Raw genomic sequence first — 25,674 nt, forward strand, 5'->3', positions numbered from 1 at the left:
TGTTTCTGCCTCTCTCTCATCTAAATAGGTCCTCATACCCTCGCGAACATAGCTCTTAAACTGCTCAATCAGCACCAGCTGTTTCAGCTTCTCAAAATCTCCATTGACCCCTTTCAAGGCACACCAGCGATCACAGTACATGTGCATTTCACAGGCAAACTCTAAATATGTGCGGTCCCACGGCTTTCTCAAATTCCGGAATCTCTGCCGGTATGCCTCTGGAACCAGCTCGTAACCCCTCAGTATAGCCCGCTTTACTTCCTCATAATCCTTAGCCTCATCCATAGACAATGCCAAATAGGCTTGCTGAGCCTTCCCCTTAAGAACACTCTGTAACAGAACAGCCCACTTCTCCTTAGGCCAGTCCTGATTTGATAGCAACTTTCTTAAAATGGAGGAAGTACCTATCGACATCCATCTCCTCGAATGGGGGTACCAACTTAACCTCCTGACCAACCTTGAACCCCCTGACTAGGTCTACGGCCTGTCCCCCTCCCTGCAATGCCTTTAACTTTTCCAGCTCAAACTCTTTCTCCCTTTCATCTCTCTGCCTTTCAGCCTCTTCTCTCTCCTGCTCTGCCTCCAGCTTCCTTATCCGGAACTCATGTTCATACTTCATTTTCTCTGCCTGAAGCTGAACCTCAGCCTCAGTTAGTGCTTTACCCTCAACAAACATTTCCAACGCCTCCTCTTCGAATTTCCCCTCGGCTACGTAATGATGTGCTATTAACAGCTGTACCTGAGCCTGAGTTTAAGGGTAACATGAGGGGGAATTTCTTTTTCCACTAGCTTACTCTTTTCTAGATTCATCCGATAGGGGTGCTGTTTAATAGGCTGGGCTGAAGTAACAATAACATCATGTATTGTCCCCTTGCATCGCCTCGGGACATCGGGACATAAATCTGCATGCCTGTTAATTAGTTTTGTCAGCTGCTTGCTCTGTTTAGGGGTTAAGTGAGAGGCCTTATCAGCAAAGTTGGCCAAAACAACAGAGTTCTCTAGTCTAGTGGGCACTATGTTTATCTTTTCAAGATGCTCTGGTCCCTCGTTATCAATTCTTACAGCCTCATTTGTTTTTGTGACAGCACTGACTGGGGCAGCTTTTGGATCACTTAAATATGTATGTTATTTTGTTGTTATTCTGTGCAGTTTTATGTCAAATATTTAGTAAACCTACATAAACTATGCCATGTGTGCATTCAGTGCGCACATACTTTTGTAACAGGAAAAAAATTTGCACAACATAAGATTTTTGCGCACACTGACTACTAAAAATTAGAGGGAACATTGGTCACCACTGCAGTTTGTGGCTGAGCATTCCACAGATTTACTACTCTCTGGTTAGAAAAGTTCCTCTTTATCTCTGTTCTAAAGTGTCGCCCCTCAATTTTGAGGCTGTGTCCTCTAGTTCTGGATACCCCCACCATAGAAAACATTCTCTCCACATCCACCCTATACAGTCTTTTTAACATTCAGTAGGTTTCAGTGAGATCCCCCTCCCTGCATTTTTCTGAATTTTAGTCATCAAATACTGAGAGTTAGACACTCTCTTTATTCAGCTTCTTCCCTTCTGCCATCTGATTCCTAAATGGCCATTGAACCCATGAACAAAATCTCACTTTTGTTTAATATTCATTATTTCTGTTTTTACAGGATTCTTAATCTATTCAATATATAGACATTGCAATTTATTTATTTTTACATTTTTTTCTCTTCCTCAGTATTATGTATTGCATTGAACTGCTGCTGCTAAATTAACAAATTTCATGACACATGCCGGTGATAATAAACCTGATTCTGATTGTCACTTATATGCCGAACATAGAACACAACAGCATAGTACAGGCCCTCCGACTCACAATGTTCAGCCAACTTTTTAACCTACTCCAAGATCAATCTTACCCTTCCCTCCCACATAGCCCTTCATTCTTCTTTCATCAGCGTGCCTATCTACAAGTCTCTTAAATGTCCCTACTGCATCTGTCTCTGCCACCATTCCTGGCAGTGTGTTCCATGCACACACCAGTCTCTGTGTGGAAAAACCTATCTACAATATTCTCTGTATGCTTTCCTTCAAGTACTTTAAAATTATGCCCTCTTATATGAACCATTTCTGTCCTTGGAAAGAGTATCTGGTTATCCATTCAATCTATGCCTCTTACCTTATGACTGTAACCTTTTGGTATACTTTTGTACCTTTGTTGTGAATAATAAAAATTCAGTCAGAAATACCTGATAGATGGAATCCTAAAGCTGACCCTGGTAAATGACAAGGGCACAGCTATTCATATGAAGTTGTTATGACAAATACGAGCTTGATCGTCATTTTCACCCCAATCCCAGAGTTTCATACACACAGAAACTACACGTACTAGAGGTGGGCCTCCTAAGAAAATTGTTCCTTGATTCTTCACGATAATACTTTCATCAGCCATGGCAGGTACGTATGCCCCTCCTGCTGTGCATGAACCCATCACCACTGCAATCTAGAAACAGAGAAATAATCAAAAAATTTACAAATAGTTTTTATTATCAGAACTGCTTCTAGGTGAGCTATTCAGCTGAATATCAGAAATGTTCCATTGTGAGTTATACAGTTTAATGTCATAACTGTTTCATTTTGAATTGTTTAGTTTAATATCAGAATAACTTCATTAACTATTCTCACTCTTTCACAATGGAGTCTTTCTTTAACTATTCTCACTGTTTCATAGGACAAAGAAATCTACAGTACATTACAGGCCCTTCGACCTACAATGTTGTAGAAACATAGAAACATAGAAAATAGGTGCAGGAGTAGGCCATTCGACCCTTCGAGCCTGCACCGTCATTCAGTATGATCATGGCTGATCATCCAACTCAGAACCCTGTACCTGCATTCTCTCCATACCCCCCTGATCCCTTTAGCCACAAGGGCCATATCTAACTTCTTCTTAAATACAGCCAATGAACCGACCTCAACTGTTTCTTGTGGCAGAGAATTCCACAGATTCACCACTCTCTGTGTGAAGAAGTTTTTCCTCATCTCGGTCCTAAAAGGCTTCCCCTTTATCCTTAAACTGTGACCCCTCGTTCTGGACTTCCCCAACATCAGAAACAATCTTCCTGCATCTAGCCTGTCTAATCCCTTTAGAATTTTATACATTTCAATAAGAACCCCCTCAATCTTCTAAATTCCAGCGAGTATAAGCCTAGTCAATCCAGTCTTTCTTCATATGAAAGTCCTGCCATCCCAGGAATCAATCTGGTGAACCTTCTTTGTACTCCCTCTATGGCAAGAATGTCTTTCCTCAGATTAGGGGACCAAAACTGCACACAATACTCTAGGTGCAGTCTTACCAAGGCCTTGTACAACTGCAGTAGAACCTCCCTGCTCCTGTACTCAAATCCTCTTGCTATGAATGCCAACATACCATTTGCCTTTTTCACCGCCTGCTGTGCCTGCATGCCCACCTTCAATGACTAGTGTACAATGACACCCAGGTCTCGTTGCACCTCCCCTTTTCCTAATCGGCCACCATTCAGATAATAATCTGTTTTCCTGTTCTTGCAACCAAAGTGGATAACCTCACATTTATCCACATTAAATTGCATCTGCCATGAATTTGCCCACTCACCTAACCTATCCAAGTCACCCTGCATCCTCTTAGCATCCTCCTCACAGCTAACACCGCCGCCCAGCTTCGTGTCATCCGCAAACTTGGAGATGCTGCATTTAATTCCCTCGTCTAAATCATTAATATATATTGTAAACAACTGGGGTCCCAGCACTGAGCCTTGCGGTACCCCACTAGTCACTGCCTGCCATTCTGAAAAGGTCCCGTTTACTCCCACTCTTTGCTTCCTGTCAGCCAACCAATTCTCTATCCACATCAATACCATACCCCCAATACCGTGTGCTTTAAGTTTGCACACTAATCTCCTGTGTGGGACCTTGTCAAAAGCTTTTTGAAAATCTAAATATACTACATCCACTGGCTCTCCCCATTCACTCTACTAGTTACATCTTCAAAAAATTCTCTAAGATTCGTCAGACATGATTTTCCTTTCACAAATCCATGCTGACTCTGTCCGATGATTTCTCCTCTTTCCAAATGTGCTGTTTTCACACATTTGATAACGGACTCTAGCATTTTCCCCACCACTGATGTCAGACTAACCGGTCTATAATTCCCCGGTTTTTCTCTCCTTCCTTTTTTAAAAAGTGGGGTTACATTAGCCACCCTCCAATCATCAGGAACTAATCCAGAATCTAAGGAGTTTTGAAAAATTATCACTAAAGCATCCACTATTTCTTGGGCTACTTCCTTAAGCACTCTGTTGTGCCGACCATGTAACCTACTCTAGAAACTGCCTAGCATTTCCCTAGCACATTGCCTTCTATTTTTCTAAGCTCCATGTACCTATCTAAAAGACTCTATTGTATCCACTTCCACTACCACCGCCTGCAGTGCATTCCACGCACCCGTCACTCTCTCTGTGAAAAACTTACCCCTGACATAACCTTGGTACCTATTTCCAAGCACCTTGAAACTATGCCCCCTTGTGTTAGCCATTAAAGCGCTGGGAAAAAGCCTCTGGCTATCCACACGATCAATGCACCTCATCATCTTATACACCTCTATCAGTTCACCTCTCATCCTCCATCGCTCCAAGGAGAAAAGGCCAAGTTTGCTCAACCTATTCTAATAAAGCACACTCTCCAATCCAGGCAACATCCTTGGAAATCTCCTCTGCACTCTCTCTATAGTATCCACATCCTTCCTGTAGTGAGGTGACCAGAACTGAACACGGTACTTCAAGTGGGGTCTGACCAAGGCCTTATATAGCTGTAACATTACCTCAACGGCTCTTGAACTTAACCCCATGGTTGATGAAGGCCAACACACCATACACCTTCTTTACAACACTGTCAACCTGTGCAGCGGCTTTGAGTGTCCTATGAACATGGGCCCCAAAATCTCTCAGATCCTGCACACTGCCAAGAGTTGCACCATTAATATTACATTCTGTCTTCAAATTTGACCAACCAAAACGAACCACCTCATATTTATCTGGGTTGAACTCCACCTGCCACTTCTCAGCCCAGTTCTGCATCCTATCAATGTCCCACTGTAACCTCTGACAGCCCTCCACACTATCCACAACACCTCCAACCTTTGTGCCATCAGCAAATTTACTAACCCATCCCTCCACTTCCTCATCCAGGTCATTTATAAAAATCATTAAGAGTAGGGGTCCCAGAACAGATCCCTTGCGGAACACCACTGGTCACTGACCTCCATGCAGAATATGAATTATCTACAACCACCCTTTGCCTTCTGGATTCACAAAGCAAGGTCTCCTTGGATCCCATGCCTCCTTACATTCTGAAGAAGCCTTGCATGAGGAACCTTACCAAATGTCTTACTGAAATCCATATACACTACATCCACTGCTCTACCTTCATCAATATGTTTTGTTACATCCTCAAGGAATTCAATCAGTCTTGTTAAACATGACCTACCCTTGACAAAACCATGCTGACTATCGCTTATCAGATTATGTCTCTCCAAATGCTTATAAATCCTGTCTCCCAGGTTCTTTTCCAACAACTTGCCCACCACTGATGTCAGACTCACTGGTCTATGATTTCCTGAGTTATCTCTACTCCCTTTCTTGAACAAGGGAACAGACTTGCAACTCTCCAATCCTTTAGTACTTCTCCTGTCCCTATTGATGATGCAAAGATCATCACAAGAGGCTCAGCAATCTCCTCCCTCGCTTCCCACGGTATCCTGGGGTAAATCTCATCCGGTCCCCAGAGATTTATCTAACTTAATGCTTTTCAGAAGCTCCAGCACATCCTCTTTCTTAATGTCTATATGCTTAAGTGTTTTAGTCTGCTGTAAGTCATCCCCAAAATTGCCAAAGTCTTTTTCCCTGGTGAGCAATGAAGCAAAGTTTTCATTAAGTATTGAATTTATCTCTTAATCCTTCACATACATGACGATAAAAATCTTTACATTACGTCTCCATCTATATGTGCCATGTGCAATCATAGTAATTTATAACAAACAGAAGTCAATGTAATATAGAAATACACTCAAATCAGCGTGAGTTAATCAGTCTGATGGGCTGGTGGAAGAAGCTGTCCCAGAGCCTGTTGGTCTTGGTTTTTAGCTGCGGTACCGCTTCCCGGATGGTAGCAGTTGGGGTTTTTTTGTTTGTTTTTTTTTTCAATTAGTAGGAGTTCTTTTTTCCTTCTTTTTCTTTCAAAAAAATACTTAACACTTTATTTTTTCTTATTATTATTGATATATTGCTTAGCTTTGTTAATCAATTATTTGCTAATTTAATTCCTTATTGTACATAATGACATATTGATTTAATGTATCTTTTTTGTTAATCTTCAATAATTAATAAAAAAGATTTTAAAATGAAAAAAACTATTCTCACTGTTTCATGCCGTTATTAACTGTTTTCACTGTTACATGGTGAGTTATTAACTACACACTGTTTCATGCCATCTCATTAACTATTCTCTCCATTTCTTGGTGAGTTATTAACTATTCTCACTGTTTCATAGTGAGTTCTTAACTATTCTCACTATTACATGGTGAGTTACTAACTATTCTCTGTTTCATGCCGTTATTAACTATTCTCACTGTTTTATGGTGAGTTCTTAACTATTCTCACTATTACATGGTGAGTTATTAACTATTCTGTTTCATGCCGTTATTAACTATTCTCACTGTTTTATGGTGAGTTATTAACTATCCTCACCATTTCATGGTGTTATTAACCATTTTCATTGGTTCACAGTGGAGTTTTTAACTATTCTCACTGTTTCATGGTGGTTATTAACTATTCTCACTGTTTCATGGTGCAGTTATTAACTATTCTCACCACTTCAAGGTAGAGATATTAGCTAAGGCACAGAGTCGACTGTACTTCCTTAGAAGGTTGGCGTCATTCAATGTCTGTAGTGAGATGCTGAAGATGTTCTATAGGTCAGTTGTGGAGAGCGCCCTCTTCTTTGTGGTGGCATGTTGGGGAGGAAGCATTAAGAAGAGGGACGCCTCACGTCTTAATAAGCTGGTAAGGAAGGCGGGCTCTGTCGTGGGCAAAGTACTGGAGAGTTTAACATCGGTAGCTGAGCGAAGGGCGCTGAGTAGGCTACGGTCAATTATGGAAAACTCTGAACATCCTCTACATAGCACCATCCAGAGACAGAGAAGCAGTTTCAGTGACAGATTACTATCGATGCAATGCTCCTCAGACAGGATGAAGAGGTCAATACTCCCCAATGCCATTAGGCTTTACAATTCTACCGCCAGGACTTAAGAACTTTTTAAAAGCTATTATTAATGCTTTTTGAGATAGTGATTTAGATGCATATCATATTTTTTACTGAGTTAAGTATTGTATGTAATTAGTTTTGCTACAACAAGTGTATGGGACATTGGAAAAAAGTTGAATTTCCCCATGGGGATGAATAAAGTATCTATCTATCTATCTATCTATCTATCTATCTATCTATCTATTCTCACTGTTTCACGGTGGTTATTAACTATTCTGTTTCATGGTGAGTTATTAACCATTAACCACTCAGGCCAGTGGCCGAATAGAAAAAGGAATAATGGGTTGTTACAGTAAAATAGAGCTTTGACCAGCAACCAATCTGGATATTGGAAGTTTTTACAAGAGAGTACTTCACTCAGGTACACTGTCCGAGTACAAAAGGAAGAAGTGGGTTGCTACAGCGAAATAGAGCTCTGACCAGTGACCAATTCGTGTTTTGGATTAGTTAGCAAGAGCAAATTAAAGGAAGGCAGGGGCAAGCGCAGTGGACAGAGTTGGAGTGGTGATCTTGAGGCTTTAGCTCTTTGTGACTTTAGCAGTTAGATACAGCAAACAAAATAAAGCTCGAGGGTAAGTTTTTTTGTTCATTCCTTTCTTTATATCTGCTCAGCTCGGACAGTAGAAAATCCAGGCAAGATAGTGGAATGCTCCTCTTCTGGGATGTGGGAAGGCAGGGAAACCTCCAGTGTCCCTAACAACTACAAATGCAAGATGCACATCCAGTTGCAGCTTCTAACAATCTGCATTAAGTTGGAGCTGGAACTGGATGAACTCCGGATCATTAGGGAGGCTGAAAGGGGTCATAGATAGGACATTTAGAGAGGTAGTTACACCCAACACAGGAAACTGGGTTACAGTCGGGAGGGGAAAGAGGTCAAGGAGCCAACACAGAGTACCCTCGTAACCATCTTCCTTAACAACAGGTATTGGAGGAGGATACTGACGGGGATGATGGCAGAGCAGAGGTGGCTGAATTTTCTGGGAATAGTTCATAAGGCGAAGGATAGATATGTCCCACAGAAGAAGCTGCTCTCAAATGGCAGGTCTAGGCACCCATAGCTGACAAGGTAGGTTAAGGACTGCATAAAAGCCAATAAAAGGGCATATACGTTAGCAAAAGTGAATGGGAAGTTGGATGATTGGGAAACTTTTAAAATCCAACAAAAGGCAACTAAAAAAGCTATAAGAAGGGAAAAGATGAAATATGAGGGCAAACTAGTAAATAACATAAAGCAGGATACTAAAAGTTTTTTAGTTAAATAAAGAATAAAAAGGTGAGTGTCAATACTGGACCACTGGAAAATTATGCTGGTGAGGTAGTTATGGGGTGTGGAAGACACTAGCTGTATGCCAGAGGTCTGTGAGTGTCGGAGCAGCAGTGAGTACCATTGATAATACAAAGGAAAAAGTGCTAGGCAAACTCAAAAGTCTTAAGGTGGATAAGTCACCTGGACCAGATGGACTATAGCTCAGAGACCTGAGAGAGGTTGCTGAAGAGATAACGAATGCATTGGTCATGATCTTTGAAGAATCACTTGACTCTGGCATGTCCTGGAGGACTGGAAGATTGCAAATGTCACTCCACTCTTTAAGAAGGGAGGAGGACAAAAGAAAGGAAATTATAGACCAGTTAGCCTAACCTCAGTGGCTGGGAAAGTGTCGGAGTCTATTACTAAGGACGAGGTTTCGGGCTGCTTGGAGACTAATGATAAATTAAGTCAAAGTCAGCATAGTTCTTGTAAATGGAAAGTTTGTCTGACAAATCTGTTAGAATGCTTTGAGGAAGTAACAAGCAGGGTGGATAAAGGAGAGGCAGTGGATGTCTTTTACTTATATTTTCAGAAGGCATTTGATAAGGCTGCTTAACAAGATAAAATCCTATTTCATTACAGAAAAGATACTGGCATGGATAGAGGAATGGCTGACAGGCAAGAGGCAGTGAGTGGGAATAAATTGGTCTTTTCTGGTTGGCTGCCAGTGACTAGTGGTGTTCCTCAGGGATCAGTATTGGGACTGCTACTTTTCACATTGTTTGACAGAGATTTAGATAGTGGAATTGATGGCTTTGTGGCAAATTTTGCAGATGATATGAAGATAGAGGGTTAGAGAGTGCTGAAGAAGCAATGTGATTGCAGCAGAACTTTGACTAATTGGAAGAATAGGCAAAAAAAGTGGCAGATGGATACAGTGTTGGGAAATGTATGATAACACATTTTGGTAAAAGGAAAAATAGTGCAGACTATTATCTAAATGGGGAGAAAATTCAAACATCAGAGACACAAAGGGACTTGGGAATCCTTGTGCAAGACTCCCAGAAGTTGAATTTACAGGTTGAGTCTGTGGTAAAGAAGGTAAATGCAATGTTGGCATTTACTTCAAGGGGAATAGAATATAAAAGCAATGAGATAATGCTGAGGCTTTATGCAACAATAGTCAGGCTGCACTTAGTATTGTCAACAGTTTTGGGCCCCATATCTCTGAAGGAATGTATTGTAATTGGAGAGAGTCCAGAGAGGTTTTAGAGGATGATTCCAGAAATGAAGGCATTATCATCTGAGTGTTTGTCATCTTTAGGTCTGTACTCACTGGAATTTAGAAAAATGCATGGGGATCTCAGTGAAACCAACAAAATATTGAAAGGACTTAATAAGGTGGATATGGAGAGAATGTTCCCTCTGGTGGGGGTATCCAGAACTTGAGGGACTAGCCTCATAATTGAGGAATGATCTTTAGCCAATTCAACCTCTGGCTATCCACACGATCAACGCCTTTCATCATCTTATACACCTCTATCAGGTCACTTCTCATCCTTCATCATTCCACGGAGAAAAGTCCAAGTTCACTCAACCTATTCTCATAAGTTATGCCCTCCAATCCAGGCAACATCCTTGTAAATCTCCTCTGAACTCTATCTATAATATCTACATCCTTCCTGTAGTGAGGTAGCCAGAACTGAACACGGTACACCAAGTGGGGTCTGACCAAGGTCTTATATAGCTGTAACATTAACTCACAGCTGTTGAATTCAATCCCATGGTTGATGAATGCCAACACACCATATGCCTTCTTTATAACACTGTCAATCTGCGCAGCAGCTTTGAGTGTCCTATGGACTTGGACCCCAAGATCTCCCTGATCCTCCACACTGCCAAGAATCTTACTATATTAATATAGTGTTAATTCTATATTTTGTCTTCAAATTTGACATACCAAAATGAACCACTTCACACTTATCTGGGTTGAACTCTATCTGCCACTTCTCAGCCCAGTTCTGCATCCTATCGATATCCCACTGTAACCTCAAACAAGCCTCCAGACTACCACCAACACCCCCAACCTTTGTGTCATCAGCAAACTTATCAACCCACCCTTCTACTTCCTCAACCAGGTCATTTATAAAAATCACAAAAAGAAGGGTTCCCAGAACAGATTCCTGCGGAACACCACTGGTCACCAACCTCCATTAACTATTCTCATTGTTTCATGGTAGAGTTATTCACAATTCTCAGTTTCACGGTGGTTATTAACTATTCTCACTGTTTCATGGTAAGTTATTAACCATTCTCACTGCTTTATGGTGAGTTATTAACTACACTGTTTCATGGTGAGTTATTAACTATTCTCACAGTTTCATGGTGAGTTCTTACTACTCTCACTGTTTCACAGTGGCTATTAACTATTCTCACTGATTCATGGCAAATTAACTATTCTCATTAAAAGAATATAACTTGCCACTCATGCATTTGTTTGTGATTTCTCCCCTATGATTTATTTGATCAAATAACACCATACATTTTACTTGTAGTTTTCCACATTCAGAACGACTCAGAGTATATTTAACGGCCGGATACAAGCTGATCACCTGATTAATCTGTGCCTTAAACTGACAACCTTCTTGTTTGAACTGAAAGCTTTTTCCACTTGAAGCAAAAACGTTGTATTCCCTCCTTATAGGAGCAACAGTTAGTGTAATCGCTTTACACCAGCAGCTGTAAGTTTAGGGGCTCAATGCGCACTGCTGCCTGTAAGGCATTTGTACATTCTGCTCATGACCACATGGGCTTTCTCCCATATGCCAACGACATACGGTTAGGGTTAATGAGCAGTGAACGTGCTAGAAGTGTGCGTGACGGCACTTGGGGGTTCCCCAGCCCAATCCTCGCTGATTTGATTTGACACACACAATGCATGTCACTGTATGTTTCAACGTCTATTTGACAAATATAGCTAATTGTTTCTGCAGAAGATGTGAACTAACCAGGCACCACAGTTCCATCTTCTCTACAACAGTGCACTTGAAAATATATTGAATGTTGAATCCTTAATTATGAGATAGTTATCAAACATATAAATGAATAATATATCCTCAGTGAATTATTAGTCTCAAATAGGAATTCTTTTTCTGAGAGAAATTTTGAGGCTTACAAGCAATTTTGACTTAATATTTTTATATTGCATTTAAACTAACTAAATGTAAACAATGGATCTGAAATCATTCCTTTACCTGAGCAATTCCCATTGAAGACATAACGGCCTGATTATAAAAGATGCGTCCAAAATGGTCTCTATCTGGAAACACGTCTGCTTGTCGTGGGAGGTTTGCACCCCCTGAGTCAACTGATTGAAGACACATAACGGAGAAAAGATTTAAAACATCAAATGTACTACCTTTCTTCTCTATTATATTTAATTTCAATCCTACCTTAACTGTTATACAAACAATTATAGAACGTGAAAGGGCCATTTTAACAATTCTTAACATTTGTCCAAAATTTTGCTAATATATCTGTCATTAGGCAGAAATAATATTCTACAAATTTCTCTGTAATTTGCCTCAACGGAAAAACACAAATATATGTTTTGACGAAGTTCATATAAGTGAAATGTTACCACGCTGTTTCTTTCCACAAAGGCTGCCTGAGTCATTGAATGTTCCTAACTGATTTTATTTCAGCTTCCCAGCATCTGGTGCTCTTTTGATATTCTTTGAATATAAGGGATTGGACAAGATAGAGGCAGGAAATAAGTTCCAGATGCTGGGAGAGTCCAGTACCAGAGGGCATGGTTTGAGAACAAGGGGTAGGTCATTTAGGAAAGAATTAAGGAAAAACTTCTTCTCCCAGAGAGTTGTGGGGGTCTGGAATGCACTGCCTCGGAAGGCAGTGGAGGCCAATTCTCTGGATGCTTTCAAGAAGGAGCTAGATAGGTATCTTATGGATGGGGGAATCGAGGGATATGGGGACAAGGCAGGAACCGGGTATTGATAGTAGATGATCAGCCATGATCTCAAAATGGTGGTGCAGGCTCGAAGGGCCGAATGGTCTACTTCTGCACCTATTGTCTATAAGATATGCATGGTCAACTCAGATTGTACATGATCATGAAGGAATTAAGAGTACATCTGGCAGCATTTATCCAGTCCAAGCTGCTGTTTATACCTCCCCCCCCCAAACCTTCCTTCATTTAAATCTGTCTGCAGAGCCTCTCTTGCTTGTCCAAGCTCTCTCCACACTAACCACCATGCTGTCGGTAAGGAAACTTCTTCTGAAGTCCATCTTGATTTTTGTATTGTAGATTGCTAAACATGACAAATGTTTAAACACCTCCAGTAGATCAATGAGCATATCAAATGTTTAAACATGTCCTGTAGATTTAGGTATTAATATTGAAGTAGTAAAATGGATTCAACAGTGGCTGGATGGGAGATGCCAGAGAGTAGTGGTGGATAACTGTTTGTCAGGTTGGAAGGCCGGTGACTAGTGGTGTGCCTCAGGGATCTGTACTGGGTCCAATGATGTTTGTCATAAACATTAATGGTCTGGATGATGGGGTGATAAATTGGATTAGTAAGTATGCAGATGATACTAAGGTAGGTGGTGTTATGGATAATGAAGTAGGTTTTCAAAGCTTGCAGAGAGATTTAGGCCAGTTAGAAGAGTGGGCTGAGCAATGGCAGATGGAGTTTAATGCTGATAAGTGTGAGGTGTTACATTTTGGTAGGAATAATCCAAATAGGACATGCATAGCAAATGGTAGGGCATTGAAGAATGCAGTAGAACAGAGTGATCTAGGAATAATGGTGCATTGTTCCCTGAAGGTGGAATCTCATGTGGATAGGGTGGTGAAGAAAGCTTTTGGTATGCTGGCCTTTATAAATCAGAGCATTGAGGATAGGAGTTGGGATGTAATGTTAAAATTGTACAAGGCATTGTTGAGGCCGAATTTGGAGTATTGTGTACAGTTCTGGTCACCGAATTATAGGAAAGATGTCAACAAAATAGAGAGAGTACAGAGAAGATTTACTAGAATGTTACCTGGGTTTCAGCACCTAAGTTACAGGGAAAGATTGAACAAGTTAGGTCTTTATTCTTTGGAGTGTAGAAGGTTGAAGGGGGACTTGATGGAGGTATTTAAAATTATGAGGGGGATAGATAGAGTTGACGTGGATAGGCTTTTTCCATTGAAAGTAGGGCAGATTCAAACAAGAGGACATGAGTTGAGAGTTAGGGGGCAAAAGTTTAAGGGTAACACAAGGGGAAATTTCTTTACTCAGAGAGTGGTAGCTGTGTGGAACGAGCTTCCAGTAGAAGTGGTAGAGGCAGGTTAGGTATTGTCATTTAAAGTAAAATTGGATAGGTATATGGACAGGAAAGGAATGGAGGGTTATGGGCTGAGTGCGGGTCAGTGCGACTAGGTGAGAGTAAGCGTTCGGCACGGACTAGAAGGGCTGAGATGGCCTGTTTCTGTGTTGTAATTGTTACATGGTTAAATGGTTATATAGATCACTAAACATAGAAACATAGAAAATAGGTGCAGGAATAGGCCATTCGGCCCTTCGAGCCTGCACCGCCATTCAGTACGATCATGGCTGATCATATAACTCAGAACCCTGTACCTGCTTTCTCTCCATACCCCCTGATCCCTTTAGCCACAAGGGCCATATCTAACTTCCTCTTAAATATAGCCAATGAACCGGCCTCAACTGTTTCCTGTGGCAGAGAATTCCACAGATTCACCACTTTCTGTGTGAAGAAGTTTTTCCTCATCTCGGTCCTAAAAGGCTTCCCCTTTATCCTTAAACTGTGACCCCTCGTTCTGGACTTCCCCAACATCAGGAACAATCTTCCTGCTTCTAGCCTGTCCAATCCCTTTAGAATTTTATACATTTCAGTAAGATCCCCCCTCAATTTTCTAAATTCCAGCGAGTATAAGCCTAGTCGATGCAGTCTTTCTTCATATGAAAGTCCTGCCATCCCAGGAATCAATCTGGTGAACCTTCTTTGTACTCCCTCTATGGCAAGAATGGCTTTCCTCAGATTAGGGGACCAAAACTGCACACAATATGCCAGGTGTGGTCTCACCAAGGCCTTGTACAACTGCAGTAGAACCTCCCTGCTCCTGTACTCAAATCCTCTTGCTATGAATGCCAACATACCATTCGCCTTTTTCACCGCCTGCTGTACCTGCATGCCCACTTTCAATGACTGGTGTACAATGACACCCAGGTCTCGTTGCACCTCTCCTTTTCCTAATCGGCCACCATTCAGATAATAATCTGTTTTCCTGTTCTTGCAACCAAAGTGGATAACCTCACATTTATCCACATTAAATTGCATCTGCCATGAATTTGCCCACTCACCTAACCTATCCAAGTCACCCTGCATCCTCTTAGCACCCTCCTCACAGCTAACACTGCCGCCCAGCTTCGTGTCATTCGCAAACTTGGAGATGCTGCATTTAATTCCCTCGTCTAAATCATTAATATATATTGTAAACAACTGGGGTCCCAGCACTGAGCCTTGCGGTATCCCACTAGTCACTGCCTGCCATTCTGAAAAGGTCCCGTTTACTTCCACTCTTTGCTTCCTGTCTGCCAACCAATTCTCTATCCACATCAATACCATACCCCCAATACCATGTGCTTTAAGTTTGCACACTAATCTCCTCTGTGGGACCTTGTCAAAAGCCTTTTGAAAATCTAAATATACCACATCCACTGGCTCTCCCCATCCACTCTACTAGTTACATCTTCAAAAAATTCTCTAAGATTTGTCAGACATGACTTTCCTTTCACAAATCCATGCTGACTTTGTCCAATGATTTCACCGCTTTCCAAATGTGCTGTTATCACATCTTTGATAACCAACTCTAGCATTTTCCCCACCACCGACGTCAGGCTAACCGGTCTATAATTCCCCGGTTTCTCTCTCCCTCCTTTTTTAAAAAGTGGGCTTATATTAGCCACCCTCCAATCCTCAGGAACTAATCCAGAATCTAAGGAGTTTTGAAAAATTATCACTAATGCATCCACTATTTCTTGGGCTACTTCCTTAAGCACTCTGGGATCAGGCCATCTGGCCCTGGGGATTTATCTGCCTTTAATCCCTTCAATTTACCTAACACCACTTCCCTAGTAACATGTATTTCCCTCAGTTCCTCCATCTCACTAGACCCTCAGTCCCCTACTATTTCTGGAAGGTTATTTATGTCCTCCTGAGTGAAGACAGAACCAAAGTAGTTATTCAATTGTCTGCCATGTCCTTGTTCCCCATGATCAATTCACCTGTTTCTGACTGTAAGGGACCTACATTTGTCTTAACCAATCTTTTTCTTTTCACATATCTATAAAAGCTTTTACAGTCAGTTTTTATGTTCCCTGCCACTTTCTCTCATAATCTTTTTTCCCTTTCCTAATTAAGCCCTTTGTCCTCCTCTGTTGGACTCTGAATTTCTCCCAGTCATCAGGTGTGCCACTTTTTCTGGCTGATTTGTATGTTTCTTCTTTGGACTTGATACTATCCCTAATTTCCCTTGTCAGCCACCGGTGCACTACCTTCCCTGGTTTATTCTTTTGCTAAACTTGGTTGAACAATTGTTGTAGTTCATCCATGCGATCTTTAAATGCTTGCCATTGCATATCCATTGTCAACCCCTTAAGTATCATTTGCCATGTGAAACATTTAAACATTTAAAGACCTCCAATAGATCACTAAACATATCAAATGTCTAAACACTTCCTGTAGATCACTGAACATATCGAACATTTAAACAACTCCTGTAGGTCACGTCTAGGTCTCAAGGGAAGGGAGACCCAACTTGATCATCATTTTATGATGTGGAAATCATTTTTATCCCACTATCATTTTCTATAATATGGCAAGAAAATTTATCTCTCATATCTTCAGTATCGTAAGATCAGAAGACGAAAGAATAGAATTGGATCATTTGGCCAATCGAGGCTGCTCTGCCGTTCTATCATGAAATTCATCATCTTTTCTAAAATAGATGCCCCTCTATTCTGAGGACGTTTTCTCTGGTCCTAGACTCACCTATAGGAAACATCCTCTCTATATCCAACTCTACTTTAGGTCTTTTAATGTTCAACAGGTTTCATTTTTCCAAACCCCAGTGAGTACAGGCCCAGAGCCATCAAACACTCCTCGTATGCTAACCCTTTCATTCTTGGGATCATTCTCATGAATTCCTCTGGACTCTCTCCAAAGCCAGCACATCTTTTCTTAGATAAGGGGCCCAAAACTGCTCATAGTACTCCAAGTACAGTCTGGCCAATGCCTTATAACGTCTCAGTATCACATCCTTGTTCTTATTATTCCAACTCTCTCAATGAGTTTACAGTGCATTTGCCTTCCTGCCACCGACACAACCTGCAAGTTAATCTTTAGGGAATCCTGCACACAGACTCGAGTCCCTTTACAATTCGGATTTTAAAATTTTCTTCCCATTTATAAAATAGTCTACATTATTATTCCTTCTTCCAGAGTGCATGACCATAGACTTCCTTATACTGTTTTCCATCTGCCACTTCTTTGCCCATTCTCCTAATCTGTCTATGTCCTTCTGCAGACTCTCTGCTTCCTCAATACCACCTTTCCCATCACCTATTTTTTGTGTCATCCATAAACTTGGCCACAAAGGCATAAATTCCGTCATCCAAGTCATTGACATAGAATGTAAGAAGAGGTCCCAATATCATCCCCTGTGGAACACCACTGGTTACTGCCAGCCAACCATAAAGTCACCCTTTATTCCCACCCTTTGCCTTCTCCCAGTTGGGTAATCTTCTATCCATGAGAGTACCTTTCTGTAAAACCATGAGCTCCCATCTTGCTAAGCAGCCTCATGTGTGGCAGCCTTGTTAAAGGCCTTCTGAAAATCCAAGTAAACAAAATTCACCTATTCTCCTTTGTCTATCCTGCTTGTTATTTCCTCAAAGAATTCCAACAGATTTGTCAGTCAAGATTTCCAATTAAGGAAACCATGCTGACTAGTCTATTTTATCATGTTCCCTGAAATCTCATCTTTAATAATAAACTCCAACATGTTTCCAACCACTGAATTCAGTATAACTGCCCTATAATTTCCTTTAGGGTGCTTCCCTCCCTTCTTAAAGAGTGAAGTGCCATTTGCAGTTTTCCAGTCCTCTGGAACCACTCCAGAATCTAGTGATTCTTGAAAGATCAGAATCAGAATCAGGTTTACTATCACCTGCATCTGTCATGAAATTTGTTAATTTAGCAGCAGCAGGACAATTCATGATAATATAGAAATAAAAAAATAAAATAAGCAAATCCATTACAGCAAGTGTGTGTGTCTCTTGGATACAATGGAGGCTAGTAAGCAAGATGGAGCTGACTAATTTTACAACTTCCTGTAGCTTTCTGTAGATTATTACTAATACCTCCACAGTTTATTCAGCCACCTCTTTCAGAACCCTGGGGTGGAGCTCATCTGGTCTAAGTGACCTATCTACCTTTAGACAGTTCAGCTTTTCAAGCAACTGCACTCACTTTTGGCCCCTGATACTCTCAAATTTCTGGCACACCTCTCAATGTGAAGAACATACCTCTGACATTCACTCCTGCTAGGTAATTATTGATCATGTTAATCTTCCTACCAATATAGTCAATCTGGCACTTAATTGACCTGTTCATCATTTGACAATTATTGGTGCATTGCAAAGGGACACAGATGCCATGCGCTTGATTGATGACCAGCTGGCCGGATTTTATGTCATCCCCAAAAGTAGATACCAAATTTTTGATTGCTGAGTCATGAAGACAAGCTGGGCACCCCTAATACACCAGCATTCTTTCCTTTACCCCACTCTATGCCGACTGTCCTCCGAGCAGTTAGCAATCCATGAACTCTGCATTCATTATTCTACTATAGGTCTCTTATGGAGGCCTGTGGGAAATTTACATTACCTCCACTGCACTACCATTGTCTACATTTGTATATTTAAAACGGAGGTTGATAAGCTCTTGATTAGTCTAGGCATCAAAGGATACAGGGAAAGGGCAAGAGAATAGATTTGAGAGGAATAATAAATCAGACATGATGGGATGGCAGAGAGGATTCAATGGGCTGAAGGCCTAACTTTGCCCCTACATCATATAGCTATAGTACTCTCTCCTCAAAATGACAGCGATGGAGGCGGAGAATCAACAAACTCATTCGTAAGGCCAGTGATGTTGTGGGGGGGGGGAACTGGACTCTCTGATGGTGGTGTCTGAAAAGAGGATGCTGTCCAAGTTGCATGCCATCTTGGACAATGTCTCCCATCCACTCCATAATGTACTGGTTAGGCACAGGAGTACATTCAGCCAAAGACTCATTCCACCAAGATGCAACACTGAGCGTCATAGCAAGTAATTCCTACCTGTGGTCATCAAACTTTACAACTCCTCCCTCGGAGTGTCAGACACCCTGAGCCAATAGGCTGGTCCTGGACTTATTTCCTCTTGGCATGAATAACTTATTATTATTTAATTATTTATGGTTTTATATCGCTATATTTCTTCACTATTCCTGGTTGGTGCGGCTGTAACAAAACCCTATTTCCCTCGGGATCAATAAAGTATGTCTGTCTGTCTGTCTGTTAAAATGGCACTAAATGGCGACTCCTTTGCTTGTATCTTTGGAAACAGCTCTATTTCCATCTTTAATATCTTTATTTTTTCCTTTCGAAAACCCTGACCTGGAGTTACATGCAGACTTTGGTTCTTTGCAGGAATGGGACCCGTTCTCAGGGTTTCAGAACCAGCCATTCTGGTTCAGCATGCCAAGGGTTTGGCCTGAGAGGCAGCCTCGTGTTTAGAAGCCTAAGATCTCGGGGCTCTGGAGACGGGCGGATCGAGGTTCGGTGTCGTGGCAGGAGACTCGTGTATTGTCGGGGAGGCCGGGAAATCTTTTACTGTGGGCTCGAAAACCCAAGATCTTTGCAAACTTTGGGCACAGAGTTTGTAAAATGCGATGAAACGGGCTTTTTAACATCATAAACCAGTGGGTTGCTGTTATGTCTTCCGCTTGCTGTGAAAATGGGGGGCACCTCCCTCTCCCTTATTAGGGAGAGAGAGAACCTGTGGGTTGCTGAATGCCAGATGAATTGCGATAGTCTTTGGGGTAACTGCAAGATCTGTGTCTTTGCTATCGCTTAGCTCACGCTTGTGCTCAGTCGCGGGTGTGCTTTTTGTTTTGCCGGTGGGGGTAAGGGGGATTGTTGCTCGCCGCTGATTACACACAGGAGGGGTGAGTTGTGGGGTGTACTTCGGGGTTTTCACGTTTAACTGTCGTTCATTCTTTCGGGCACTTTTTTTTTGTGGATGTTTTGCCAAGAAAAAGCATTTCAAGATGTATATTGTATACATTTCTCTGACATTAAATTGAACCTTTGAAATATGTACTGTTGGTGAAAAAAAACATTTTATTTCAAATAGAAACATAGAAAATAGGTGCAGGAGCAGACCATTCGGCCCTTCGAGCCTGCACCGCCATTCAGTATGATCATGGCTGATCATCCAACTCAGAACCCTGTACCTGCTTTCTCTCCATACCCCCGATCCATTTAGCCACAAGGACCATATCTAACTTCCTCTTAAATATAGCCAATGAACCGGCCTCAACTGTTTCCTATGGCAGAGAATTCCACAGATTGTGGCAGAGAATTCCACAGATAGAATAGAAAATATACAGATTGTGTATGAACTCAGTAACATTTAGTTCAGAAGTAGTGAGTAACTATACACAAACTGAAATCTTACCCAAATAAATGCAGGGAAGGTGGTTCTGTTTGGCGATCTCCTGCGCTCGAACATGTTTCTTCACGGTAATTGGATAGTATGACCCTCCCTTCACTGTCGCATCATTGGCAACAATCAAACATTCAACCCTGTAAATAACACATGGTTCAGAACCAACACTGAAAAGCATAAGACCATATAATGGTGCTAGAAAGTTTGTGAACCCTGTAGAATTTTCCCTATTTCTGCATTAGTATGACCTAAAGTGTGCCAAGATCTTTCCATATGTCCTAAAATTAGATAATGAGAACCCAATTAAATAAATAACACAAAAACATTATACTTAAAAAACACAAAAACATTATACTTGTTCAATTATCAATTGAGAAAAATGATACAAGATTCCATGTAAATGTTGGAAAAAGTATGTAAACCTTTGTTTTCAGTAACCAATATGACCTCCTTGTAAAGCAATAACTTCAACCAAATGAGGCCTCACCTTGAATATTCTGAACAGTTCTGGGCTCCTTATTTAAGAAAAGATGTGCTGGCATCTTGTTAAGCAGCCTCACGTGTGGCACCTTATCAAATGCCTTCTGAAAATCCAAGTAAATGACACCCACTGCATCTCCTTTGTCCACTCTGCTTATTACTCCCTTGAAGAACTCTTAACAGATTTGTCAAGCAAAATTTCCCTTCACAGAAACCATGCTGACTTTAACTTACTTTATCATTAGTCTCCAAGTACCCTGAAACCTCATCCTTAATAATAGACTCCAACACTTTCCCAACCACTAAGTTTAGGCCAATTGGCCTACAATTTCCTTCCTTTTACCTACCTCCTTTCTTAAAGAGTAGAGTGACATTTGCAATCTTCCAATCCTTAGGGAATATGCCAGAATCAAGTGATTCTTGAAAGATCATGACCATTGCATCCATTATCTCTTCAGCAATCTCTCAGAGAATTCTGGGATGTAGTTCATCTTGTCCAGGTGACCTTTGAGTTTGCCTAGCACGTTTTCCTTTGTAATAACAAAGGTACTCACTCCTGCTCCCTGACACTCACTGTCCTCTAGCACACTACTAGCGTGTTCCACAGTGAAGGCAGATGCAAAGTGCTCATTTTAAATATTGGCTAGTTGTGCTCATATCACATCTTCTCCCTTCTTATAGCTTTTTTAGTTGCCTTTTGTTGCATTTTAAAATCTTCCCAATCATCCAACTTCCCACTCACTTTTGCTACCTTATATCCCTTTCCTTGGCTTTTATGCAGTTCTTAACTTCCATTTTTCAGCCATAGTTGCCTACCCCTGCAATTTGAGAACTTATTCCTCTGTGGGACATATCTATCCAGTGCCTTGTGAACTATTTCCAGAATCTTCAGCCATCTCTGTTCTGCCAGCATCCTCAGCAGTATCCTCCTCCAATCCAATTGGGCAAGCTCCTCTCTCATGCCTTGTAATTTCCTTTATTCCTATTAAGAGGAATAGACAGAGTGGACAGCCAGCACCTCTTCCCCAGGGCACCACTGCTCAGTACAAGAGGACATGGCTTTAAGGTAAAGGGAGGGAAGTTCAAGGGAGATATTAGAGTAAGGTTTTTCACTCAGAGAATGGTTGGTGTGTGGAATGCACTGCCTGAGTCAGTGGTGGAGGCAGATACAGTAGTGAAGTTTAAGAGACTGTTAGACAGGTATATGGAGGAATTTAAGGTGGGGGGTTATATGGGAGGCAGGGTTTGAGGGTTGGCACAACATTGTGGGCCGAAGGGCCTGTAATGTGCTGTATTATTCTATGTTTTATGTTCATTGCAATACTGATACATGTGACCTTAGGTTTCTCCTTCATAAATTGCAGTATGAATTCAATTATATTATGATCACTGCCTCCTAAGGGTTCGTTGACATCAAGTTCCCTAATAAGATCTGGGTAATTACACAACATACAATCTGAGATAGCCTTTTCTTGAGTAGGCTCAATCATAAGCTGCTCTAAAAAGCCATCTCATAGGCATTCACCAAATTCCCTCTCTTGCGATCTGACACCACCTGATTTTCCTAATCCCTTTGCATGTTGAAGTCCCCCATTCTAATTCTGTCATTACCCTTATTACATGCCTTTTCCAACTCCCTTTGCAATCTCAACACCACAACTTGGCTGTTGCTTGGAGGCATATATATGATTCCTATATATATTTTTTACCCTTGCAGTTTCTTAAGTCCACCCACAAAGATTCAACATTATCTGACCCCATGTCACCTCTTTATGAAGATGGAATACCATCTCTTACCGACAGAACCATATCACTGCCTATGCCTTCCTGCCTGTCCTTTCAACACAAAGTATATCCAAACTATGTCCTCCTTTCAGCCATGACTCAGTGATGCCCACAATATCATACCAACCAATCTCTAATTGCACAAGTTTGTCCACCTTATTTCAAACGCTACACACATTTAAATACAACACCTTCAACACTGCATTCTTTGCCCTTTTGAATTTTGCCGCTTAGTACAACTTAACTCTTTGCTCTCTCTGCATTTGTACCCAATCATTGGCCTGTCCTTACTTACCTTCATGTTACATCCATCATCTACTTGTAAACCTGTTGGCTCACCCTTAGCTCGATCATACTGGTTTCCATCCCCCTGCCGTATTAGTTTACGCTCTAGCAAACCCGCCCACAAGAATATTAGTCCCCCTCGGATTCAAGTGCAACTTGTCCCTTTTGATCAAGTCCCACCTGTCCCAGAAGGGGTCCCAATTATCCAGAAATCTGTATCCCTGCCAACTGCTCCAATTTTTCGGCCACGCATTTATCTGTCACCTCATTCTATTCCTATCCTCGCTATCACAGTGACACAGGCAGCAATCCTGAGATTACTAACTTTGAAGTCCTGCTTCTCAGCTTCCTTCCTAATGCCCTGTATTCTTTTTTCAGTACCTCCTCCCTTTTTCTACCTATGTCATTGGTACCAATATGTACCATGACTTCTGGCTGCTCCCCCTTTTCAGGATATTGTGTCAGGGCCATTGTTATTTAAGTTATATATCAAAGATTTGAATGATGGAATTGATGGAATTATGGGTAAATTTACATATGATACAAAAATAAGTGGAGAGGCAGCTAGTGTTGAGGAACCATGGAGTCTGCAGAAGTACTTACTGAATTGAATTGACTGTATTTCTTACATCCTTCACATACATGAGGAGTAAAAATCGTTATGTTACATCTGCATCTAAATGTGCAATCACAGTAATTTATAATAATTTATAATAAACAGAACAATCAATGTAATAAAGTGGCATGCAAAAGTTTGGGCACCCCGTCAAAATTTCTGTTACTGTGAATAGTTAATAAGTAGAAGATGAACTGATCTCCAAAAGACATCAAGTTAAAGATGAAACATTCTTTTCAACATTTTGAGCAAAATTAGAGTATTATTTCTGTTTTGTACAATTTTAGAATGAAAAAAGGGAAGAAGCACCATGCAAAAGTTTGGGCACCCCAAGATATTTGAGCTCTCAGATAACTTTTAGCAAGGTCTCAGACCTTAATTAGCTTGTTAGGGCTATGGTTTGTTCACAATCATCGTTAGGAAAGGCCAGGTGATGCAAATTTCAAAGATTTATAAATACCCTGACTCCTCAAACCTTGTATCAACAATCAGCAGCCATGGGATCCTCTAAGCAGCTACCTAGCACTCTGAAAGTTAAAATAAATGATGCCCACAAAGCAGGAGGAGGCTATAAGAAGATAGCAAAGCGTTTTCAGGTAGCCGTTTCTTCAGTTCGTAATGTAATTAAGAAATGGCAGTTAACAGGAACGGTGGAGGTCAAGTTGAGGTCTGGAAGACCAAGAAAACTTTCTGAGAGAACTGCTTGTTTTTCTACAAAAGACCTTCAGGAAGATTTAGCAGTGTTTAGGAGTGGTGGTACACTGTTCTACTGTGCAGCGACACCTGCACAAATATGACCTTCATGAAAGAGTCATCAGAAGAAAACCTTTCCTGCATCCTCACCACAAAATTCAGCGTCAGAAGTTTGCAAAGGAACATCTAAACAAGCCTGATGCATTTTGGAAACAAGTCATGTGGACTGATGAAGTCAAAATTGAACTTTTTGGCCGCAATGAGCAAAGGTATGTTTGGAGAAAAAATGGTGCAGAATTTCATGAAAAGAAAACCTCTCCAGGTGATAAGCACGGGGATAGATTGATCATGCTTTGGGCTTGTATTGCAGCCAGTGGCATGGGGAATATTTCACTGGTAGAGGGAAGAATGAACTCAATTAAATACCAGCAAATTCTGGAAGCAAATATCACACCATCTGCTTAAAAAAAAAAGGAAAGCTGAAGATGAAAAGAGGATGGCTTCTACAACAGGATAATGATCCTAAACACATCTCAAAATCCACAATGGACAACAACAAGAGGCGGAAGCTGAAGGTTTTGCCATGGCCTTCACAATCCCCCGACCTAAACATCATCGAAAATCTGTGGAGAGACCTCAAAAGAGCAGTGTGTGCAAGACGACCCAAGAATCTCACAGAACTAGAAGTCTTTTGCAAGGAAGAATGGGTGAAAATCCCCCAAACAAGAATGGAAAGGCTCTTAGCTGACTACAGAAAGTGTTTACAAGCTGTGATACTTGCAAAGGGTTTGCTAACAAAGTACTAACTATGCAGGGTGCCCAAACTTTTGCTTTGGGCACTTTTCTTTTTTTGTTATTTTGAATCTGTAAAAAAATGGAAATAAAAAAAGTAATCTTGCTTAAAATATTAAAGAAATGTGTCATCTTTAACTTTATGCCTTTTGGAAATCACATCATCTTTTACTCGCTTAGCTATTCACAGCAACAGAAATTTTGACTGGGGGTGCCCAAACATTTGCATGCCACTCTATAGAGTACACTCAAATCAATGTGAGTTCATCAGTCTGATGGGCTGGTGGAAGAGGCTGTCCCAGAGCCTGTTGGTCCTGGCTTTTAGGCTATGGTACCACACCCTGGATAGTAGCAGTTGGAACAGCTTGTGATTGGGATGGCTTGGGTCCCCAATGATCCTACGTACTCTTTTTACAGACCTGTCCTTGTAAATGTCCTGAATGATGGGAAGTTCATAACTACAGATTAGGAGAATGGGCAAGGAAGTGGCAGATGGAATACTGTGTTGGGAAGTGTGTGGTCATGCACTTTGGGAGAAGAAATAAAAAGGTGGACTATTTTCTAAATGGAGCGAAATTCAAAAATCCAAGGAGCAAAGCAACCTGGGAGCCCTTGCACAAGATTCCC

The 25,674-nt window shown here is 41.2% G+C and overlaps 1 protein-coding gene across 1 annotated transcript in view; it reads right to left on the reverse strand.

The window, feature by feature from the left end:
• Nucleotides 1–25,674, reverse strand: part of mccc2 (methylcrotonyl-CoA carboxylase subunit 2) — a 176,452-nt gene that overhangs the window by 103,332 nt on the left and 47,446 nt on the right. Inside the window, exons 5-7 of the mRNA XM_073066056.1 lie at nt 20,406–20,533; nt 11,849–11,961; nt 2,373–2,486 (exon numbers count right to left, since the gene is read on the reverse strand). Of these exons, the coding sequence (XP_072922157.1) occupies nt 2,373–2,486; nt 11,849–11,961; nt 20,406–20,533 (355 nt within the window). The remainder of the gene's footprint in view (nt 1–2,372; nt 2,487–11,848; nt 11,962–20,405; nt 20,534–25,674) is intronic.

The sequence above is a fragment of the Hemitrygon akajei genome, chromosome 2 (genome assembly GCF_048418815.1).
Source record: "Hemitrygon akajei chromosome 2, sHemAka1.3, whole genome shotgun sequence".
Lineage (NCBI taxonomy): Eukaryota > Metazoa > Chordata > Chondrichthyes > Myliobatiformes > Dasyatidae > Hemitrygon > Hemitrygon akajei.